A 21,624-nucleotide genomic window follows, 5' to 3' on the forward strand; every position below is an offset into this window, starting at 1 on the left:
AACAGAAACGACGTTTTGATAAAAGATGACGGTAATTAATTAGTTTGCTCGTTACTGAACAAGTTATTTTTTTAGTAAAGCGGCTATTTTAAACTGTGTTATTTCCATCACTGCTCTGTTGTGTCTACAGCAGGCAGCGACAGTGAGAACACTGAGGGTCTCCGCCCACCCAGCCAATCATCATCGTGTTTGTAAGTGCGTTACCGACACCTCTCTCTCCCTGGCTGCAGCTGAAGTGTGGCGGTCAGAAAGCCTCACACTGTTGCTCAACGTTCGACAAGCACATAGTAACGCACAACCTTCCTTCCAGGACTCTAGAAGGCACTGTATCAAATACAGGCCATGTACAACTCAACATCCTTACGATCATACCCGCAGGCTTTAGGTACAAACAGTACTTTACCGTTTTATACAGGATTCAATCATATCACTGGACATCAGCTTCAGTCGGGTTTCCAGATGCGTGCCAAACTCTTCTTCTGGCCAGTGGAGGTCTCTGATGAAGGTCTGCAGAGCGTCCAGCTTCCAGAAGAGGTCCTCTGATATTGCCGAGCCGTTACTGCAGAAACACAAGTGAGAGTTGTATCTCCTCTCTTCAGTTTGAACACCAAGTTTTACAACAAAATGTAACTGAAGCTTTGATCAGGATGATAAAAGCTTCTCATGGTGGGATACGTTTTATTTTGTGAGAAGAAACCATTTGTTGTTTAATCACTGGGGAAAGTCCACATAAGGAGGATGACAACGCACACATTCCCATGTTTGTCGGCTTAGAGCCCTTCCATCAGTAAGAAACAGACTTAAAAAATACTTCACCCTGAACTGGTTCTATATGATAGTTCATATTCGGACAGATTGGAAACCATTCCATACAATATTCAACACAGCAACACGACACAACACAAAACACGAGATATACGCAACCAGAGGCCGGATGATATATTCAACTCTTTCTATATCAGCCATCGGCTGCAAGTATTTTTACAGTGATAAACATCAGGAGCCTTTTTCTGTGTTTACACCTAAAGGAACGTTCCACCCCTAAGTACAGGGTTGTGTAGCGGAATGAAATGACTGTTTTCTGACCTAAAGGTCATGCTGCTCTGTTCAAGCTGGAGAGACACAGTCTCCCTCAACAACCTAATCTCAAGGTCTCATGCCTCTCATTCTAAACTGTTTCACTTCCTTTCGAGCTCAAGATCAAGACAGAAGACTCTACTCTTCTTTTTAATAAATAATTAAATGTCTGTTTGTCCAGTAAAATGACACATTCCTTTTGTCTCTCCAATCAGAGCTTTCCTTTCTGATGCGTGGCATGATCTGTGCAGTGTTTATTTTTTTGTCAAATTCTGATTCAACCATAAATCAAAACATCTAAATTATAAAACTAATTTCCACGTCACCCTTAACTCAGTTCAAACGTTCTAGAGTTGCTAGCCGGCTACTCGTAACTTTTTCACCACAAAGAACCTTGACCAGCTGGATTATAAAACCTGTTGCAAGCTACACCTGAATGAATGCTCCTTCAGAGTAAAAGCTGAACTCACTGACCCTTCAGGGTCCCGCTGACGCTGTTTTCCATCTGTCGCTTACCTGGAGGCATTCCAAGACTAGTCTATCATACCGTACGCTGTTTCATCGGCTCTGGTACCAAATGGGGGTTCGAGGACCTGGCATTCTGGATCTACCATGGAGGTCTCCGCCAAGGGTATGTAGGGCGGCAAGATAGCGTCTAAATGTGATTTTTGAAACTCCGACCATAGTTCTCCGAAAATGAGAGTTCTGATAACAACATTCCACATTTACACCATCCATCTTGCCTCATTCACACCTAGATCCATTCATCACACAGAGTGTTTAGAGTTAGCTAGCCTTATTTTAAATTGTTTAGAAATAAATCTTCTTAAACCTTAAAACCTCTCTCTCTCTCTCTCTCTCTCTCTCTCTCTCTCTCTCTCTCTCTCTCTCTCTCTCTCTCTCTCTCTCTCTCTCTCTCTCTCTCTCTCTCTCTCTCTCTCTCTCTCTCTCTCTCTCTCTCTCTCTCTCTCTCTCTCTCTCTCTCTCTCTCGACTCTGGGTTAACACGAAGTGTTACCTAATCCCTGCCATAAAAAGTTCAGATCTTCTATTCAAAGATCCATCAAATTGATTTCATATTTTCTATGGAATCTCACATTTCATGGTTTATTACGTAGATGTAACTAACAAATCACTACAGTTGTCTGTTAGATTTCACAGAGTTAGGGTTAGGTGAGAAAAATGATTTTGTATGTGTAACATTTTGTAAGTGGTAACTTTTAATAATTTATCAATAGAAGGCTGCACAGTGATTAGAGCTGTTGCCTTGTAGCAAGAAGGTCCTGGGTTCGCTTCCCGGCCTGGGATCTTTCTGCATAGAGTTTGCATGTTCTCCCTGTGCATGTGTGGGTTCTCTGGGTACTCCAGCTTCCTTAGGTGTGAGTGTGTGTATGTGTGTGTGTGTGTGTGTGCGTGTGTGTGTGTGTGTGTGTGTGTGTGTGTGTGTGTGTGTGTGTGTGTGTGTGTGTGTGTGTGTGTGTGTGTGTGTGTGTGTGTGTGTGTGTGTGCATGATTGTTTGTCCTGTGTGTCTCTGTGTTGCCCTGCATTGGACTGGCTCTCTGTCAAGGGTGTACCCCACCTGATCGCCCGTTGACCGCTGGAGATAGGCACCAGCCCCCTCGCGACCCTGCGTGGACACAGCGGGTTCAGAAAATAGATGGATGGATGGAAATTATTAATGGAATATATAAGTATTCAATAAAATGTCATACTCCATAAAATATGGATTGAATATTATGAATATTATTGAGCCTTTAATATTGGGTTGGTGATGAAACTAGGTACTTTGGTTAATCCAGGGAAACAACACTTTATAATGATTTGACTCAGAGACAAAAATATAGTTTATAAAAATCTATTTATTACTATATTAATGAAGATGAAAGGCTAATGATTATGAATGGTGACACAGTGATGTTAAATGAGACAATGAATGAACTCTGATGAAACATGAACTGGGGCCTCATTTACCAAGCTTGCTTACGCGCAAAACGGGGTCGGAAAACTGCGTAAGCAACTTTCCACGCAAACTTTGGGATTTATGAAAGAAAACTTAGTGGAAAATTGTGCGCAACTTTAAGTTAACTAAGGACCTGGCTTACGCACATTTTTGGACACGGAGAGCACCTGCAGTGCTGCTGCTGAGAAGGATTCAATTATCAATCAATCAATCAATCAATCAATCAATCAAAGCTTTATTTATAAAGCGCCTTCCCAAGGCGCTGAACATGGTACATGAGAAAAGTGAAATATGATGAATAAATCGAAAATAAAAGCAATTCAAATATTACAAAAAAGGTAAAACATTATAGTAGAAGACAAATGGGTAAAACAAGGGAAAATGAGACCAGTGAAAACAGGGAAATAAAATCAACATAAAAGAGGGCTGTAAGGAAAATGAAAGGTTCTTACATTTTATTTAATGAGCCGTAAGGCGTGGGATTCCATAGTAAATATGAAATCCGCCTTACAGATCGGGGGTTATTTAAACCAGAAGATCTGATGTTTTTATTGCAGAGATTAGGTAACCGTTATGTATTCACTCAGAGACACAGAATAGAGAGAGTCAAGTTTAAAAGTTAAGAATTTTATTACTAACAATTAAACTAGCTTGACTTTAAACTAAATGTATAGTGTAACTAAAAATGAATGAGATGGTGAATGGATGACGTGTGATGTAATCAGAACCAGCAAATCCGGAGAAGCGATTAGTTCTGACAGGAACTGAAGATGTTGTTTTGAGATAAGCTTTGGTTAGTTTCAGAAACACATGAGACACCATCAAGTCGGGTCTACCTGCCTTGTGGAAGTCCTCTGTAGATCAGGAATGCCGAGGTCCAGCGGACCCTCTCTGGAAACCGAGCTGGTAGAAGAAGCCGCAGTTCCGTCCAGACCCGTCTTGAGCTACTACTTCCGGCACACGACACTTTTATTGGCATCTGTTCAGACCCAGCCTGGGTCGGTGGAGCTTTTATTCTGAAAGGAGCTGTTGTTGCCGCTGGTTGCTATAGCGACCAGATTTTTCAGCCTTTCTGGGTTCTTTCGGTTGAAGAGTTAAAGGTCGAATTGGCCACTCAGACGATTGCTCTGGAACGCTTTGAACTGGCGTTAGCGCTGACGTGGCGTAGTCTTATACCTCGGATGTTATGGTTTATTGTCGAATGAAAATTACCAAACACCGTCAGAAACACGCTTCCGTCAGATCCGTAAGATTCTGATTGGATCAGTGAAAGGAATGTGTTGTGTCCTTTTAACACTACGTGAAATGAGTCCTGTTGGAATCCTTAAAGTCACAGTACTTATTATTGATATTTTGTCGGTCACATCTTATTACATTGACTAACACTTTGATAGATTAGCTTTATTAAAATAGAGTTCTTTGATTAATTAAAAGAAAAGAGTTCATTCTTCGTTCTTCTGTCTTCATTGCTGGAACGTAAACAGTTTGGAAGCGAATGCATGATCTTGAGGCTGTTTCATGCACTCTGGCACTGTGTCAAAAGGAAACAGTTGTTAGAGGATAGAAATGGCTCCTTCATCACGTTACAGGGCCAAATTCAAACACGTTCAAGGAACGCCAAGCAGAGGAGGTGGGTTTTTAGGCGACTCTTAAAGACTGGCAGAGATGGGGACAGCCTAACTGAGGGTGGCAACTGGTTCCAGAGTGACGGTGCTAGGACTGAGCAAGCCTGGTCCCCGTGAGTACGACACCTAGAACGAGGGGCAGCAAGCAGGCCTTGGTCAGAGGAGCGCAGAGTGCACGATGGGGAATGTCTGTTCAGGAATGTGGCTAGATAGGGGGGAGCGCCACCCTGGAAGAAATTGTAAACAAAGACGAGGAGTTTAAAGTGTGAATGATAACAGACTGGAAGCCAGTGTAGGGAGGCCAGAACTGGACTGATGTGGTCCTGTTTCCTGGTCCCAGTCAGGAACTTGGCTGCACTGTTCTGCACAACCTGTAGGCGACGCAGTGATGACTGACACAACCCTGCATATAGAGAGTTGCAGTAGTCAAGTCTCGAAATTACGAAAGCATGGAGTACCCGCTCCAGGTGGGCTCTTGACAGCATAGGCTTGATTTTGCAAGGTGTCTCAGGTGAAAGAAACTGGACCGGATCACAGAGTTGATGTGAGCATCAAATTTAAGTCCAGTGTCAATTTTCACCCCCAGACTGGTAATAACTGGTCTTGAATAGGGAGAAAGAGGGCCAAGATCAACATAACGACCCACAGCCCTGCTGTTGGGGTGAAAAACAATGAGCTTTGTCTTTCCCTCAGTCAGATGTAGAACGTTGGCCATTAACCAAGACTTTACCTCATTAAGACAGGACACAAAGGACTGGATAGAATGACCTTTCTCCTGACACAATGGAGAGTAAATCTGGCAATCGTCAGCATAGAGATGGAATGATAGGCCATGTTTACAAAAGATTGACCCCAGAGGAAGCAGATAAATTGCAAACAAAAGAGGACTAAGGATCGATCCCTGTGGGACCCCCCAGCGGAGCCCCTCCCAAGAAGAAAGAACATCACCCAGTTTAACACAGAATGTCCTGTTGTGGAGATATGATCTAAACCAATCCCTTTGATCCCAACCCATCGTTCCAAGCGATCAAGTAGAATCGCGTTGTCAACTGTGTCAAAAGCTGCCGTCAGATCTAACAGAAGCATCACAGATGTTCCCTGATCTAGTGATAGATAGATATCATTTAAGACCCTCAGTAGAGCTGACTCTGTGCGATTGGCCAGACCTGAACCCTGATTGGGAAACCTGAAACAGATCAGAGTCAGCTAAATGTGAGACCAGCTGCTGATAAACGACTTTCTCAAGCAGTTTTGATGTAAAAGGCAGGATAGGGATAGGCCTATAATTTTCTATCACAGAGACATCAGCACCAGGTTCTTCAGGGTTGGCCGAACAACTACTGCTTTCAAAGCAGCTGGGACCACACCTGTGCTGAGGCTCCCATTGATAATCTGACCAAGTGAAGGGCCAAGACACGGAAAGGCAGCCTTCCAGAGACGAGGCAGCAGAACGTCAAGTGGAGAGCCAGATGGCTTCTGCCTTGCAACTAGCTTACTCAGATCAGAATACGAAATGGTATTGAGGGAGCTCAGGGTGGGTGGTGATGGAGGAACTGGAACAGGGTCAATAGAAATAACTGCTCTAATGCCCGCTACTTTATGAACAAAGAATTTGTGAAAATCTTCAGAGTTTCCAGCAGCTGTAGGAGACATGAAGCTAGGCTCCTGATACACCAGAACAGAGTTTAGTGTTTTGTAGAGAATCTTGATATTCTTAGAGTTAGTTTCAATGTTTTGTAGAGAATCTTGATATTCTTAGAGTTAGTTTCAATGATGTCTGCAAAATAGGCCGTTCTGGCAGCCCTCACAGCATCCTGATAAGCAACCAGTGATGCTCTGAACAACTCACGCAAGACCTGTAGGCCATCCTTTTTCCACTTTCTCTCAGAGGCTCTACATGCCCACCTACAAGCCTGTGTGACATCAGATAGCCAAGGCTCCCTCCTAGGCCTAGACTTGCAAACCTTGAGAGAAGCAACCATGTCCAGGACCTGATTACAAAGTACATCTAAGTGTTGTGAATAGTGATCAATGTTAGATGGATCTGGGTTAAAGGTCTCTAACCTTACAGACATTCAGTCCACAAACTTTGAAATAGTTTCTGCATCCAAGGCTCTGAACCTAGTAGCTGGAGCTTCACACACACGGACAGGACATGGCAACGTAACATCACAGAGTATAGGAGAGTGGTCAGAGAACACAGGAGGCAAAGTCTCAAGGTTCGTGACAGGGAGACCAAAAGAGAGAACCAGGTCCAGGGTGTGACCCCTAGCATGAGTTGGGGACAATACCCAATGAGTTAAATTGAATGAATTTAGCAAATTCAAAAAGCCTTTAGCAAGCACATTGTCAGGACAGCAGATATGGATGTTAAAATCACCAAAAAATAGGACATAGTCATATTTTAGGATGCAGTCTGCCACAACATCATTTAAATCATTAAGGAAGTTAGAGTCAGTCTTTGAGGGCGATAAATTTGCAGGACGAGCAGACGGGGGGAGATGCACACTTGAAATAGGCACAGTTCAAAGGAAGAAAATGACATGGTGGGTGTAAGCTGTTTACAAGGAAAGCTGGAATTTAAAACAACAACCAGCCCACCACCTCTGCCCCGCGATCTGGGGATATTAAAACAGGAGCAGCCAGGTAGTTCCAGCTCCAGCAGGGCACTAGAGTCACCAAACGGGATCCAGGACTCACAGATGCACAGAAAACCCAAGTCATGTTGAATAAAAAAATCCTGAAGAATAAAAGTTTTGTTCTGCACAGACTGGCATTGACCAGACCAAACCGGGTCTGCAGCACCGGGATCGCGCAAGGGCACCGTCTCCTCCAACTCTGAGCCTGTAACCGAGCGTAGATTCTCCCAGCAAACCCCACTCTGGCGAGGTCTTCGAGCCGATTGGCCGTGGCGCGGTGCCAGCTCACCCTCAAAGCTGGCCATGTTCACAAGGCAGGGAGCAGAGTAAACCATCAGACGTCTCGGAACCACCGGGTCACAAGCTGGGCCGAATCGGACCAGCCGCTTCTTCAGGGATCAGGAAGTCCAGCCCGACGTCTCATGCGCCGGCTACCTCGCTTTCCCCGTCTTCTACGATGCTTCCTTCTCTTATGAAATCCTGCAGCATTATCACTTGTACTGCTTCTTTTTCACACAGAAAAAGACCCCCCACACGCACACACACTCATGCGCACACTCACACACACACACACACACACACACACACACACACACAGCCTGAAGCACAGAATACGGATTGCAGAATATCAGCAGGGGGACAGATTGAGACAGAATGTCATGCGTCTGTGATAGGATGTCTGTCCTGTCACTGTGACCCAACTGATCATGCCCCCTGGCTACTTGGACAAGGGAGATCTCTGTTTGGCTGACTGGTTCACCCGGGAGTCTGGAGATCGAATTCTGATCGGACCACTTTTTTATATCCGCCACAGATCTCTCTGAAGAATTCACAACATTGACGGCTTCAGCAACGCTGTGCCACTGGGATTTTCTCTTATTAGTTTTGCAAAATCACTTCCTTTCATTTCTCCACCTCACTCACAAGTACCTGAATTTCTGCTTGTGAAATAGCGCTTCCTTGATCTGCAGTCGGGATAGAAATGCTGCAACAAGGTGGCTTATGTATATGCATGAGGTCCACAAGGCACTTTGCATCGACCATTTACGGCAGTAAGTGGGCGTGGTGAGGGCGGGATGTGACTAAAAAGCAGCTGAGAAACATTCTCGTTAGTCTCTGATTTATGAAGCGGAGATTACGTGCAGCTGTGCGTCCTCCATGTATGATAGCTCACAAACCTACTTGGCGTAAGTACTTTTTGTTTTTTGCTAAGCTTAAGTACGGTTTTAGTAAGGATTCTACGCAGTGTTTGATAAATGAGACCCCTGGTGTGTTTAAGAGTTTTCTAAGTGACTCAAAAAGGTTTGATGTCTGGTTTATTAAATACATCTGGCTGTTTGTTGGATGTAATTTAACAAGTTATCAGATTTATACCAACCACTCTGACACCATTGTTTAGTCTACACACCCTGGATCATGGAAGCTCCGGAGGTCCGGTCTGCAGGTGAAGCCATCTCTCAGAGCGAGTGAGTGAACTAATTCCATGCTGTCGTTCTTTTTAAAACACAGAAACGGTCTCGTTACCTGTTTTGTCGCTACGTTTCGCCGGCGGCTGCAGGTTTCCTCAGGCTGACGCTGATGGTGGCGCGCCACTTCCTTCTCCGTTTATCCGCGGGCAGCAGAGGACGTTGTCGCCCTCTACTGCCCGCTCTCCCCTCTCCGACGATGCAGTCCCATGCGCGGTCCAACGTGTAAACTCCATCGTCCCTGTTCATGGTCCCACATCCACGTCTCCTTATCTCGACTGCTTCTTTAATCCATCTTTTGTATTTCTGTTGTTCGGTGTTTATGATCCTTGTGTTGTCCCAGTCCATTATATGGTTTTCTCTTGTGCAGTGATCTGTTATGGCTGACTTCTTTATTGTGCTTTCTGCTTCTTCTTTTGCTGCTCTTGTGTGTTTTCGACTTGTTTCTTTCTCGCAATCCTTTCTATGTTCTATTGTTCGTGTGTTGAGTTGGCGCCCAGTTTCTCCTATGTATGTTTTATTGCAGAGTTTGCATGGGATTTCGTAAATGACTCCACATTTTTGTCCAGCTGATATTTTGTCGATTTTGGGTGCAGTGTTTCTAACTGTTGTGTATGGTTTTGTTGGTGTGTTTATGTTGTGTTTTTTCATTGTTGCTCTTATTTTTTCCGTTATGCCTCTGATGTATGGTAAGGTTATCACTGGTCTTGCTTCTTGTCTTTCTGGGTTTCTGTTTCTTTTTTTGGGTTGTTCTTTGCTTTCTGTTTTTGTTTGTTGTTTTCCTTTGTTTATTGCCCATGTCGGGTATGCGCAGGTCTTTAAAGCGTGTTGTATGTGTTTGTCCTCTTGTTTACGGTCTCTCTCTTCTGTTATTATGTTTGCTCGGTGATATAATGTTCTGATTACTGACATTTTGTGTATGGTGGGGTGTTCTGATGTGTGTGTTGGTTTCCTGTATGTGTTTATGTTTAGGGTCCCGTCGGTCTGCCTGGTGATTTTCATATCCATATAAGCTGTGCTGCCTTCTGTTTCTGATTCATAAGTGAATTTTATGTTGCCTGTGTCGTCAATGTTATTCAAGTGTTGTGTTAGTGTTTCTGTTTGACCTTTTGGTATGATTTCCAGTATGTCATCCATGTAGCGTTTCCATAGTTTTATTTTACAGTTTGGGGGGGCAGTGGCTATGGCTTTTTGTTCTAGGTCCTCCATGGAAAAACTCGCACACGGTGGCTGATAACGGGTTACCCATGGCGAAGCCTTCCAGTCGTTTGTATATTGTGTTGTCGTATGTGAAGTAAGTGGAGTTAGCTACCAGTCCTATCAGTCGTGCTATGTCATCTGCTGTGAGGTTTGTTCTTTTGTGTAAAGTCTTGTCCTGTCTGATTCTGTTAACTACTATGTCTATGGTTTTTTGGGTTGGTGTTTTTGTGAACAGAGATGTGACGTCGTGTGAGATGAGTATGTCGTTGTCTTCTATTGTAATCTCCTTTAGTTCTTTTGCCAGTACTATGCTGTTTTTGCAGTGTTGATCTGTCTTTCCTAATAACGGGCTGATGATGTTGCTGATATCAGCCATGACAGCTTTATCCAAAAATGAACAGATAATTATTCTACCGGCAGATAAAGGAAGAACCACAGTGGTAATGGACAGAGACAAATATTTTGTAATATTGTTGTGTTGAATTTGGCTGTTTCTTAATATCCCAACAACGTTATTTCTAAGTTCTGCTTTCTTTCCCTCATCTGTGATCTGTTGACATGCTAGTTCTGTTGCTACAATAAATTCATCATATGGTATTACTTTTGGTGTGACTGCAAAGTTTAAACCTTTCTTTAATATGCTTTCTTCTGCTTCTGTTAGTTTGTATTGTGAAATGTTACATACCCATGCGTTTGGTGTGGAGTTATCTTGTATTTCCTCCCTCTTTTTCTTGTTTATGAGTTTGTTTAACTTCTTTATGTGTCTTTCTTTTACTTTTGTGAACTCTTTTTCCTGTTTTTCCATCATGTGTCCTTTAATTAGTTCCTCCATTTGTTTATCAAGTTTGTAATTCCTTTTCAAGTCCAGGTGTCCTCTTTCCAGTTCGTCCTCCACTCGCCTCTGTTTGGTTATGACGTTCCTTATCCTCTCCTTGAGCAGTGCTCTCTGTGCTCTTTCTATTATATTTTGTGCTGTCTTGGTCCGGATCGGTGTTTTCAGCTGTAGGCTTGTGGGTGTGATGTTTTCGTCCCGGCATCTTAAACAGAAGCGAAGGTGGTTTCTTAGACGTGCGCATTTCTGGTGTAATCGCTCCAAACGGTGGAAGTCCTTCGTTCCTTGTTGTCCGTATTTCTCTTTGAACGACAGCATGGAATTAGAACTAATACACAGCAAGAACACACCTAAGAGTGAGTGAACTCCTGATGAATCGGAAGGTTGTAGACACCCTTAACATACGCACAACTGGTCAGAAGATACTTCCCAGGTGGCTTCTGGTGGACGGTTTCATGTCTGATGAGTGGGTGGTGGATTGAGTAAATAATTGTTGATTTGAAAGGATGGTTCACATGCTGCTAAAAATATTCCACTGAAACATCTGGTCACGTTCCCCATAGAATGGTCATTCAGCATGAGCTGTGAGCTTTTGCTGAACTCGGAGCTCTGGCTGAACTGGAAAAATAGGAAGCGAGTTAAATTTAAATGGTTATTTATAAACTTTGACCAATCATATCTGAGAAATGTGTATAGGTGTTTACCAAGACCCTCAGACACTCCTCTTTCTGTGATGCTTAGAAAGCTTATTTCACTTAATATATGGAGTAAGTCTGTTAAACATTCATTTGTGATATTATGTGAATGTAACTGATAATTAATTTGATCATTAAATCATCAAATAGACTCATTTAGTGCATATACGATCTGAAATAAGTCATGAAACACTTAACATTTGTGTAGATTAATTAATTAATTCATTATTGATTAAATACCTTTAGATAGAACATTCAAAGTAGATAACACAGAATATGGTTGTAAACCTGTAGACTGAAAGAAATAATTTTATGAGACCAAATTAAGAATAACTTATTCACAGAGTAAAGTCTCGACTTCTGCGTGGTCCGTGGAGGTGCAGCTTCTTGTAAACATGGGAGATTATTTAGGCTTAGTTTCCAGATGGTGCTGCTAGGGATGCTTAAGATTGGAGTTGTTTTGGTACTGGGAATAACACAACGTTCCTAGCAGCCGACTGTCTGTTTGACCTCTGACATTGCTATGGACAAATAACCTTGTTAGCCTTTCCCAACCTTACATTCTCCCCCTCCAAGGACTTGAGGTCATGAGTAGAAGAATTCAATGTCCTTGATTCAGTTGTAGAAGGGTCACAAGGAAGGAGAAGACAGTGGTAGATCCTTTAACACACATGCTGCAGGAGAAACTGAGAGACTTCCAAACACCCCCATAGAAGATGGTTGAGAGACCTTGGAGGAAAAATGTGGTGTAACATCCGAAGGAACAAAGCTACAGATGGAACGATGAGGTTGTCCAAATCACCCCACACAGGAGAGACGTTAGCATACATCCCACTAGCAGTTGTAATCCAAACATGGTGGTATCCACGCAGGAACCCCAGAAGAATAATTCAGAATACGTCAGAATCCAGAAGGTGAAGCCCATGGCAACAGGTGGCATCTGGAGGCTTATGACATAAACACAGATGTGGTGAAGTAACTGTAGTAAAATGAAACTGTCTAAAATGTAGTGAAATTAGTAAACTAAGTCAATGGAAAATTAATAAAAGTTGAAAAGTATGTGGAAAAACTGAGAATTAAAAAAATCATAAGCAGTGTAATGAGCTCTTCAGTGTTAGTAAATAAACACTGTGTGTGTGTGTGTGTGTGTGTGTGTGTGTGTGTGTGTGTGTGTGTGTGTGTGTGTGTGCACGCGTGTGAGAGTGTGTGTGTGTGTGTGTTCTACAAAGATAAAAGTAAATGATTATAGGAATGTAAAATGTGAAATTGTAAAATTGTATGTTAGAAAAATTAATCGGAGTCAAAAGCTCTTATGTATTCAAATGGTCTGCAGAGACCTCCAGTGGTCAAACGGGGTACTGCAGACAAAATGGAAAAGCAGAACAAATGTCTGTCTACCATCACTAACAACGCGTACTATTGCGCTAGACCGTCTTTACATGAAGGGACCTCACAAAACTGGACCGCCAAAATAAGAGCTTTGCATAGAGGATTCCTTCCACCTCAATCAAAACGGTTTGCAGTAAAGGTTCTGTGACAGTCTGGTCCTGCAGTACCACTCGAAGAGCTGCCTTTACTGGCTTGATCTCAAGTTCCCAGGTTCCCCCGAAATGTGGGGAACCAGGAGGGTTGAATCGGAATTCAATTTTCTGTATAGCTGCTCTTGGAGAGGAGCTTCTAATGATTGAAAGCTAGTCTGCATCTCAGTTGCTCCTCCTCAAAAATTGGTCCCTCTGTTGGCCAAGATTTCAAAGGGCTTGCCACGATGACCAATGAGGTAGCGTAATCCCATCAGAAAAGCATCAGTGGCAATGTCCTCTAGTAGTTTGAGGTGCACACAGCTCGTTGTCTTGTACTTAAAGATTACCCCTCATCTCTTCTCTGTGCGTCGGGCCAACTTGACGTTGTAAGGGCCGAAGCAGTCTACTTCAGTAGACCTGAAAGGTGGCTTGTACAGACGGAGTCTCGCGGGAGGGAGATCTGCCATCTGCAGAACAACAGGATTACTGCACCACTTCTGACACTGCACACAGATGTACTGGTGTCGTTTAATGGATTCTCTTCCACATAGGATCCAGTATCTTCTCCTAATCTCAGCAAATACTCGCTCAGGACCTGGATGCTGATGTTGGGTGTCGTACTTCTTAATGGGGAGCTTTGTAATGTGATGTCTCGGGTCAAGTATAATGGGATGCATAGTATCTGGATCCAGATACTATGCATCTTCTATTCTGCGGAGCCTGCCTTCCACATTTACAACCCGACAGCTTAATCATATTCAGGAGTAAGCATGATTAGGCAACTTTGCTTGGAGATGTACTTTCCGAATGCAAGAAGTTTAACTTCTTCCTGAAAGGTGTCACGCAGAGATTGTCATAGAAGGTTTAACTCGGCCGCTAACACATCTGCTGCTGTCATGGTGCAGTTCATCTGATCTCTAGCCGCCCAATGAAGGCTCTTATAAGTGGCTCTAATGAGGTCATCCCAGTACCTCTCCACTGAAAACGGAGCACGGGTTTGTTCTCTGGTAGTAAGCAGACTTGGTGGAAGATTGATTTGATGTCACCACGGACAGCCACGTTGTGTTCCCGAAACCAAAGAAGTAACCAAGAAGTGAAGGGCCTAGGGTCAGCCCGGGTTGGAGCTGACTGTTAAGGCAATGGCCATTGTGCTGATAAGAACAGTTGTATACAATTCTTGCCTTGCCATTTTGGTGGACAACATGGTGAGGCAGTTACCAGGACTCCTGGGAGCTGTCTACTTTGGCTTGAGGCAAGGGTATGGCATAGCCTAACTGTTCAAGTCTCTGGATTTCTTTACAGTAGGTATCTGCCAGAACTGGGTCTTTAGCCAGATGACGTTCGGTGCTCCATAGTTGTGGGAGCAAAGTGTTCTTTGGTGCCCAGAGGAGGGGGCTCTCTTTGCGCCTGACCAGTGGAGTGGCATATTTAGCCACTCCGTCCACTTTCACTTCAGTTGTGTGTTGCTCCAACATATCTAGAGCCTGCTTTGTCTTCTTTAGAACATGTGACAGTCTTGATGTTCATTTAGGGTGAAATATCAGCCTCCCACAGACGTTCTACAGGATGCTGGAGCTCCAAGCTGGGAGACATGGTGAAATAGCAGTGCAGGTGCATCACAGGAGCAGAACCGACATCTGCTGGGCCTTGCAGTGTCCAACCAAGGGACTGCACACTGCTAGGGGGCTCCCAGGTGGACCACCTCTAACAGGTTGCTTAGGGATGAGCAGATGTGGGAAATCAGACCCAATGAGAAGTAGTGGTGGTACTCTCTCTATAAGTGGAAGGGGAAGTCCTCGCAGGTGAGATTACTTGTGCATGAGTGGTTTCACCAGGTAGCTGTGCTCTGAAAGGCTTAATTCATCAGCAATGAAAGCATGGTTAATGCTATACTTTGCTTTAGGTGAATGAGCTGGAGATATTTTCAATGAAACTGCAGCTCCCTGTAGGTGAATCACTTCATAGAGAACAGTAGGTAGGGGAAGGTTCTCCAGCTCTTTAGTCAGATGGAGGCATTGCACTGCTGACTGGATGATGAGAGTCCTCTCTGACCCATCGTGGAGGATAGCATAGCCTTCTAGGGAGTGCTCAGCATTGTGCAAATGTACTTTGACTAACTTGAGCATGAGCTTTTGTGGGCGGTTTGGGCAGTCTATGTACACAGTGTAGAGTAGCATTGACCATTAACACCTCTTGGGTTCTTTGCTGCACATGTCGTGGAGCACAGTAAGATGCTGTTCCTTATATACTCTACAGGGCTTATTTAGAGTGCAGGCCTCAGGGGCATGATTTCTGCCACAACGCTAACAGCTTCTGTTTTTGATCCATGTGGCTAGTTCGGCTGCAGAGAGAGCTTTGAGTTTAGGATATAGGCTCAGATAGTGTTCTCTATTGTCGCAGTATGGGCAGTAAGGCTTAGAGCCAGATGTGGATTTGTAGATCCAGTGGGATCTGGAGGTGTGCTTTTAGTCTGACTCTCTGTGTTGTAGTACACATTAGATGAAAGATCCAGAGGTTTACTCTGGTTCTTCAACTTTGGCTGATCTTGAAACATATAGGCTGCTCTAGATGAGATCCCCTTGGCTTGTGATTTCAACTGGAGCCACGTGGAGAAATCTGACAGAGTATAAGTCTTGTCAGTTCCAGTTGTCAGGATGCCATGGTTCTAGCTATACTCAACAAAGCCATCCCTGTAGTTGGCTGGCAATTTGCTGAGCAGCCTACCAGCATGAGAGCCACATTTTAGTTGGTAGCCGTTTTTACCCTCTGCCAATTGCAGTATGCCTACTAATGCTTGCTCTTACAGGGCAAAGTTTTCAAATCCATCTGGATCTCCGCTTCTAACTGGAGGTGAATTTGGTATAGGCAGCCCCGCCAGCTCACTCTGCATGAGCTGGTGTGGCTGCGTATATTTATCTTGAAGCGCCTGTAAGGCTGGCATGTACGGGTTAGGGTCATACCTACAAGCATGTGGGCACTTGGCAGCTTCAAATGTTGCAACAGCACTTGATACTTAAACGACTCTGTGAGGTGAGCATGTGAGCTTAGCAGGCTATCTAGAGCCATTTTGAGCAGATATAAATCTGCCTCTTTTCCAAATGTGAAGAGGGGCAAAGCTGACGTATGAGGTCCATATCAAGTAGCTATTAATAGCTCCATTAGGTCTGTATCAAGTGCTGCTGCCCTTTGAGACAAAGGTGGCATGCTGGGAAAAGAGAGCTGCAGTGGGACTGTGTCACATAGCACTGGCTGTTGTTGTGGGTAACCTGAGGGCATTTGTTGGCCTGAAGCCTGGCTGCTGATAGCTCATCTAAGGGGGCCGTCGACTGTGATGCTAAGGCTGGTAGTACGACAAGTAATATGGCATCAACTGCAGATGTCAGATCTGGTATGGCAGGAGGTTGAACTTGAGGGCTAGGCAGGGCTTGGTTCAATGCTGGGATGATTGAGAAAGGAATATCGGAGGCTGCTCATGTGAACGCTGGTAGAGAAACAATGGCTGCAGGAGCAGGGTGTAGAGTTCCAGGTGCGCCGTGCAAGTGTGCTAGTACTTCCCTGACATTAGCTGAGGACCTTGTGTTAGACTCACATTTGCTGTGCAGTCTGGAGAAAGCAGGGTTACTTCTATGTTTCTTTAGAAAGGATCTAATGATAGCCGCTTTCTCTAATTCCATTTCCTTCTCCTTTATTTTGCATTGCAGCGTTAGTTGTCTGGTAATAGCCTCCTTAGCCGTTAATGCTGTTTCTCTTCATCAAGTCTACGCCTCTGTATTTCTTGTTCTCTTAGGAGTTCATCTCTTTTCTTGAGGGTTTTGCGAGCTTCTTGGTCCAGACGCTGGTACTGTTTGTCCAGCAGGCTTTCTTCCATTATCCGTCTTTGCACCTCTCTACCGCCATGCTCTTTTCTCTTTCTTCCAGCATGGCTGCCTGTATCTCGGATAACCCTTCTGTAATGGACCTCTTTGGGTATGGTACTTCCGGTCGGCAACAAGATGGCGCCTGTGCTTGGCTTAGCCGCGGTCACCGGCCACTTTTTCAAACTTTTCTCCACTAACCTCCTCTTTTCCACCTTGCTCCTGTCTGTGATCCTCTTCAGTAGTGTCCCTGCTACCATCTCCTATGATTGCCGGACTCTTTTGTCCTTCCGTTCGTTCACGATTGCCCAAGATGCACCGAGGATTTACCATCCTGTTTGTTTACCTGAGCGGCGCACTGGCCCGGAACCAAATGATGATCCAGAGCTGCGCACCTCTAGCGATGTTTGTCCGGTCCCGGGAAAATGTCGGAGGAAAAGAGGTAAACGAGCAGGAATCCAGGAGAGAATAAGACTTCTCTGAAAGCGTGGTTTATCTGGTAAACATCGGCGAGATCTTCTAGCTTCTCTTCCTTTGTTTGGTGACCTGAGCGCCACTTCCGCATTCCCGCCAGGCCGCGTTGGGACGCGGTTCATCCATCCAAGTTTTTTAAGGTCGGTTTATCCTCATTCCTCTGTGGTTTCTCCTCCTGTTCCCTCCATAAGTGGTTTTTATAAACACCATGGATCTAACCCTGCTAATTTACGTCCACTAACTCCAGCTGTTTCTGTAGTTTCTGATTCCTCCTCCTCATTCAGCATGGCTCTATTAAATACCCGCACTGTTAACAATAAGACCTTCCTGCTCAATGATCTAATTCTCTCTAAAAACCTGGATTTTCTGTTTTTGACTGAAGTTTGGCAGCAAACATCTGATTATTCCGCTCTGATTGAACTCTGCCTGAGTGGTTATTCTTTTCTTAGCCAGCCCCGGGGTTCTGGTCGTGGTGAAGGCCTAGCTGTTGTTTTCAGAGACCATCTTCCATGTAGCTCTACAACCTCTGGTCACCTTGCTTCCTTTGAACTGCAGCTGATTAAAGTCGGGCGTAAGGACCCGTTCTACTGTGCTGTGGTCTATCGTCCACCTGGTCCAAACAGTTCTTTCCTTCAGGAGTTTAGTGACTTTCTATCCTCCACTGTGAAGCTGTCCAGACTGGTGATTGTTGGTGACTTTAACATCCACGTTGATGATCCCTCCGATCTCTTTGCCATGAATTTCTCCAGCCTTATGGACACCTTTGGCTTTACCCAGCATGTTTCTGGCCCCACACACACCAGGGGGCACACTCTAGACCTTGTTTTTACCCTGAGTCTAAACGCTGACAGTGTTTGTCCTGAGGACGTTTATATTTCAGATCACCATTGCTTTTTCTTGCACTTGTCAGTTTCTGCGTCCCCACCTCCTGCTCGCCGTATGGTTGGTTCTCGTTTTCTTAATGAGAGCACAGCTAGCAATTTTTCTGCTGCTTTTGATCCACCCTGTTCTTCTGATAACGACCCAGATTCCTTAACTTCTCAGTTTAACGAGCACTGCCTCTCCATTCTGGACAACATCTGTCCTGTCAGAACCACATCAGTTCCTGCAGTGAACCCTACTCCCTGGTTTAATGACAGCCTTCGCAGCCTGAAGCGCCAATGCAGAAAAAGTGAGCGTTTGTGGAAGAAAACCCATCTCCACGTCCATCTGCTGCACCTAAAGGATCTTCTGACATCCTTTAACTCTGCAGTCAGAGATGCTAGGGTTTCCTATTTCTCCAACCTGGTGTCCCAGAGCAAAGGGAACCCCAAGGTGCTGTTTAACACCATCAGCAGCATCGTCTCTCCTGCCTCTCCTACAGCCTCCATCCACTCTGTTACAGACTGTGAGAACTTTCTGTCTTTCTTTGTGGACAAAGTCAATAAGGTTAGATCTAGCATCTCTTCTTCAGCCTTATTGCCGCCTCTCCCGACTCCAACCAGGCCCATCATCCTAGATAGCTTTGCTCCTGTTTCTTTGCCTGAGTTAACCAAACTAGTTAACTCTATGAAGACCTCTGCATGCCCCCTTCACATCTTACCCTCATCTTTGTTTAAAAGTGCTTTTCAGTCCATCGGTCCCAGCGTGCTCTCTATAATTAATGCTTCTCTGGTTTCTGGTCAGGTCCCTGCTTACTTTAAGAACGCTGTAATCCACCTGCTTCTTAAAAAACCGAGTCTCGACCCCTCTCTCCATAGCAGCATCAGACCCATCTCTAAACTTCCGTTCATCTCCAAGATCTTGGAAAAGGTTGTGGCTAAACAACTCACAGCTGCTCTTGATGGACATAACATCTATGATTGCTTCCAGTCAGGTTTTCGTAGAGCTCATTCTACTGAAACAGCTCTTCTTAGGGTCTCTAATGACCTTCTGACTGACAGTGATGAGGGGACTGTTCTGTTCTGGTCCTGCTGGACATGACTGCAGCCTTTGACACTGTTGACCATCACCTGCTACTGGAGAGGCTGAGAGACTGGGTAGGCCTATCAGGAACTGCTCTGGAGTGTTTCTCCTTTTATCTCTCTGAGCGCTCCTTTTCTGTGGCCGTCTCCAAGTTTAGGTCCTCCACCACATCTCTTACCCGTGGTGTCCCACAAGGTTCTGTGCTGGGGTCTCTGCTCTTCCTCGTCTATCTGCTTCCTCTTCAGCACATCCTGAGCTCCTTCAAAGGAATCTCCTAACATCTTTATGCAGATGACATCCAGCTGTACATCTCCTTTAAGCCCCATGAGATGTCTAAGCTGCAGCTGTTACACACCTGCTTAGACTCTATCAAAACCTGGATGGCTGGGAGCTTTCTTCAGCTGAATAAAGATAAGACTGAGATCCTCATCTGTGCCCCAGACAAGCTGGTTCCCAAAGTCAGAGACTCTCTTGGTCAGCTTGCTTCCCACACCAAAGCTTCTGTCAGGAATCTTGGCGTGACCTTTGACCCAGCTCTCACCCTGGATTCTCATGTCAGTTCTCTTGTCCGCGCTTCCTACTTCCATCTCAGGAACATTGCTAAGCTGAGTCCCATTCTGTCTCGCTCTGAACTTGAGACAGTTGTCCACACCTTCATCTCCTCATGCTTAGACTACTGTAACTCTCTTTTCACGTGTCTGAGCAGAACCTCTCTGAACCGTCTACAGGTGGTTCAGAATGCCTGTGCTCGGCTTCTGACCAAGTCCTCCAAATACACCCACATCACCCCGCTTCTACTCCAGCTTCACTGGCTGCCAGTCAACTTCAGGGTTCATTTCAAGATCCTGGTTCTGGTCGATAGGGCCTTACATGGACAAGCACCATCTTACGTTGGTGATCTTCTTAGTCCCTACACCCCCAGCAGGTCCTTGAGGTCCAGTGATCAAAGCCTACTGGTTGTGCAACGCACCAGGCTAAAGACCAAAGGTGACATATCATTTGCTGCTGTGGCCCCCAGACTCTGGAACTCTCTCCCCCTGAGCCTGAGATCAGTGGACTCAGTGGTCTCCTTCAAAAAGCAGCTTAAGGGCTGAGGGTGTAAGTGGGGTGGTGCGGTGGCATCAGCTGGCATAGGCCGGATGATGCCCGCACTGCCCGCTCACCACAGCCATGGAATACACCTCATGATCACACAACACTATATTGGTGCAGGTGGAGGGAGACTAGGGGTCTTAGCCACCTCTGTTGTTGCTTGGCTTCCTGGGGCTGGAGGCTAGGAGGGAGATCTGGCCGTCTGGTTAGGGTCTGGGGTGGTAGATTGCTGTGCTCAGCGTTGGGCGGGGGAGCCTGCTCATCAGCACCCCAGCAGAAAGGGTCAAACTCTGGTTACCGGTGATAGTTGCACCCAATGTACAGCAGTACCTGGACCAGAGTGAATAGGGTGTGTATGGGGATCATGAGTGGGTGTCCGGCGTGCATTTTTGTAAGTCTTTGGTTGTATGTGTATGTGTGAGCATGAGGGAGGGAGTGTGTGACTGTGTTTGTGTATGACTGTATATGTCAGGTGGGGCCTTTGACTCCTCCCCTCTCCTGGAACTTCTTTTGATGATATAGATCTTCGTCCCCCCTCCCCCTGCCACACCTGGTGTGAGGGGTTGTGCCTTGGTCTGCCTGAGTGTTCGTGGCGACCGGGTCTGGGGGTTTAAGATCTTGGCATCTGCATGATAGATCCCGGTGGCTGCCTGGTGGGGTCTGGGTCCCTGGGCTCTGCTGGGTCCCCGGCGGGGGTGGTCGCCCCTGGGTCCCGGGTTGCTGGGTCCCGGGCTCGGCCGGCTAGGGGGTGGGAGGCTGCGGGCGGGCCTGAGGGCTTGCCGATTATGTCTCCCAGGACTCTGCCAGCTGCTGGTTGTGGCCCCCCGGGGCGATCCTCTGTGCCTCTCGAGGGGGGCGGGGGCCTTTCTGGTTGCAGTCTCCTTGGGGTTCCTGTGTTCTGGGGCAGCGCCTGGATCTCTGGGACTTGGAGCTCCCCCCGTCTCCTGCGCATCTTTGGGGGGCGGATCTGTGGTCCCTCACACTCTCTGTTGGACGCTCCTATAGAGAAACCTTACATAAACAAGCACGCAAGGGCGTAGGAACGAGTTTAATATTGGGGGGGACACATTTTGGAAATCTAACAAATCTGTTGTAGGTCAATATATACCGTAGGTCAACTTCACTGAAAAAAAAATACATTAAATGATTATTTCTGATTCTAACGTGTCACTGAGTGTTTCATGCAGGCTGAACATGAACATAGTCTCCTGCCGCTATCTCCTGCATCAGCTTCTGATAGAAAATC

At 45.5% G+C, this 21,624-nt stretch overlaps 1 protein-coding gene across 4 annotated transcripts in view; it reads right to left on the minus strand.

The window, feature by feature from the left end:
* The window catches only part of LOC107373568 (calcium-dependent secretion activator 1), a 603,181-nt gene that overhangs the window by 258,814 nt on the left and 322,743 nt on the right, over positions 1–21,624 (minus strand). For all 4 annotated transcript variants that reach the window (XR_011520070.1, XM_070549106.1, XM_070549105.1 and 1 more), the window contains one exon: positions 404–559. Coding sequence is in view for 3 of the 4 variants with exons in the window: in XM_070549106.1 (XP_070405207.1) it covers positions 404–559 (156 nt within the window). In the remaining variant the exon portion in view is untranslated. The remainder of the gene's footprint in view (positions 1–403; positions 560–21,624) is intronic.

The sequence above is a fragment of the Nothobranchius furzeri genome, chromosome 3 (genome assembly GCF_043380555.1).
Source record: "Nothobranchius furzeri strain GRZ-AD chromosome 3, NfurGRZ-RIMD1, whole genome shotgun sequence".
NCBI lineage: Eukaryota > Metazoa > Chordata > Actinopteri > Cyprinodontiformes > Nothobranchiidae > Nothobranchius > Nothobranchius furzeri.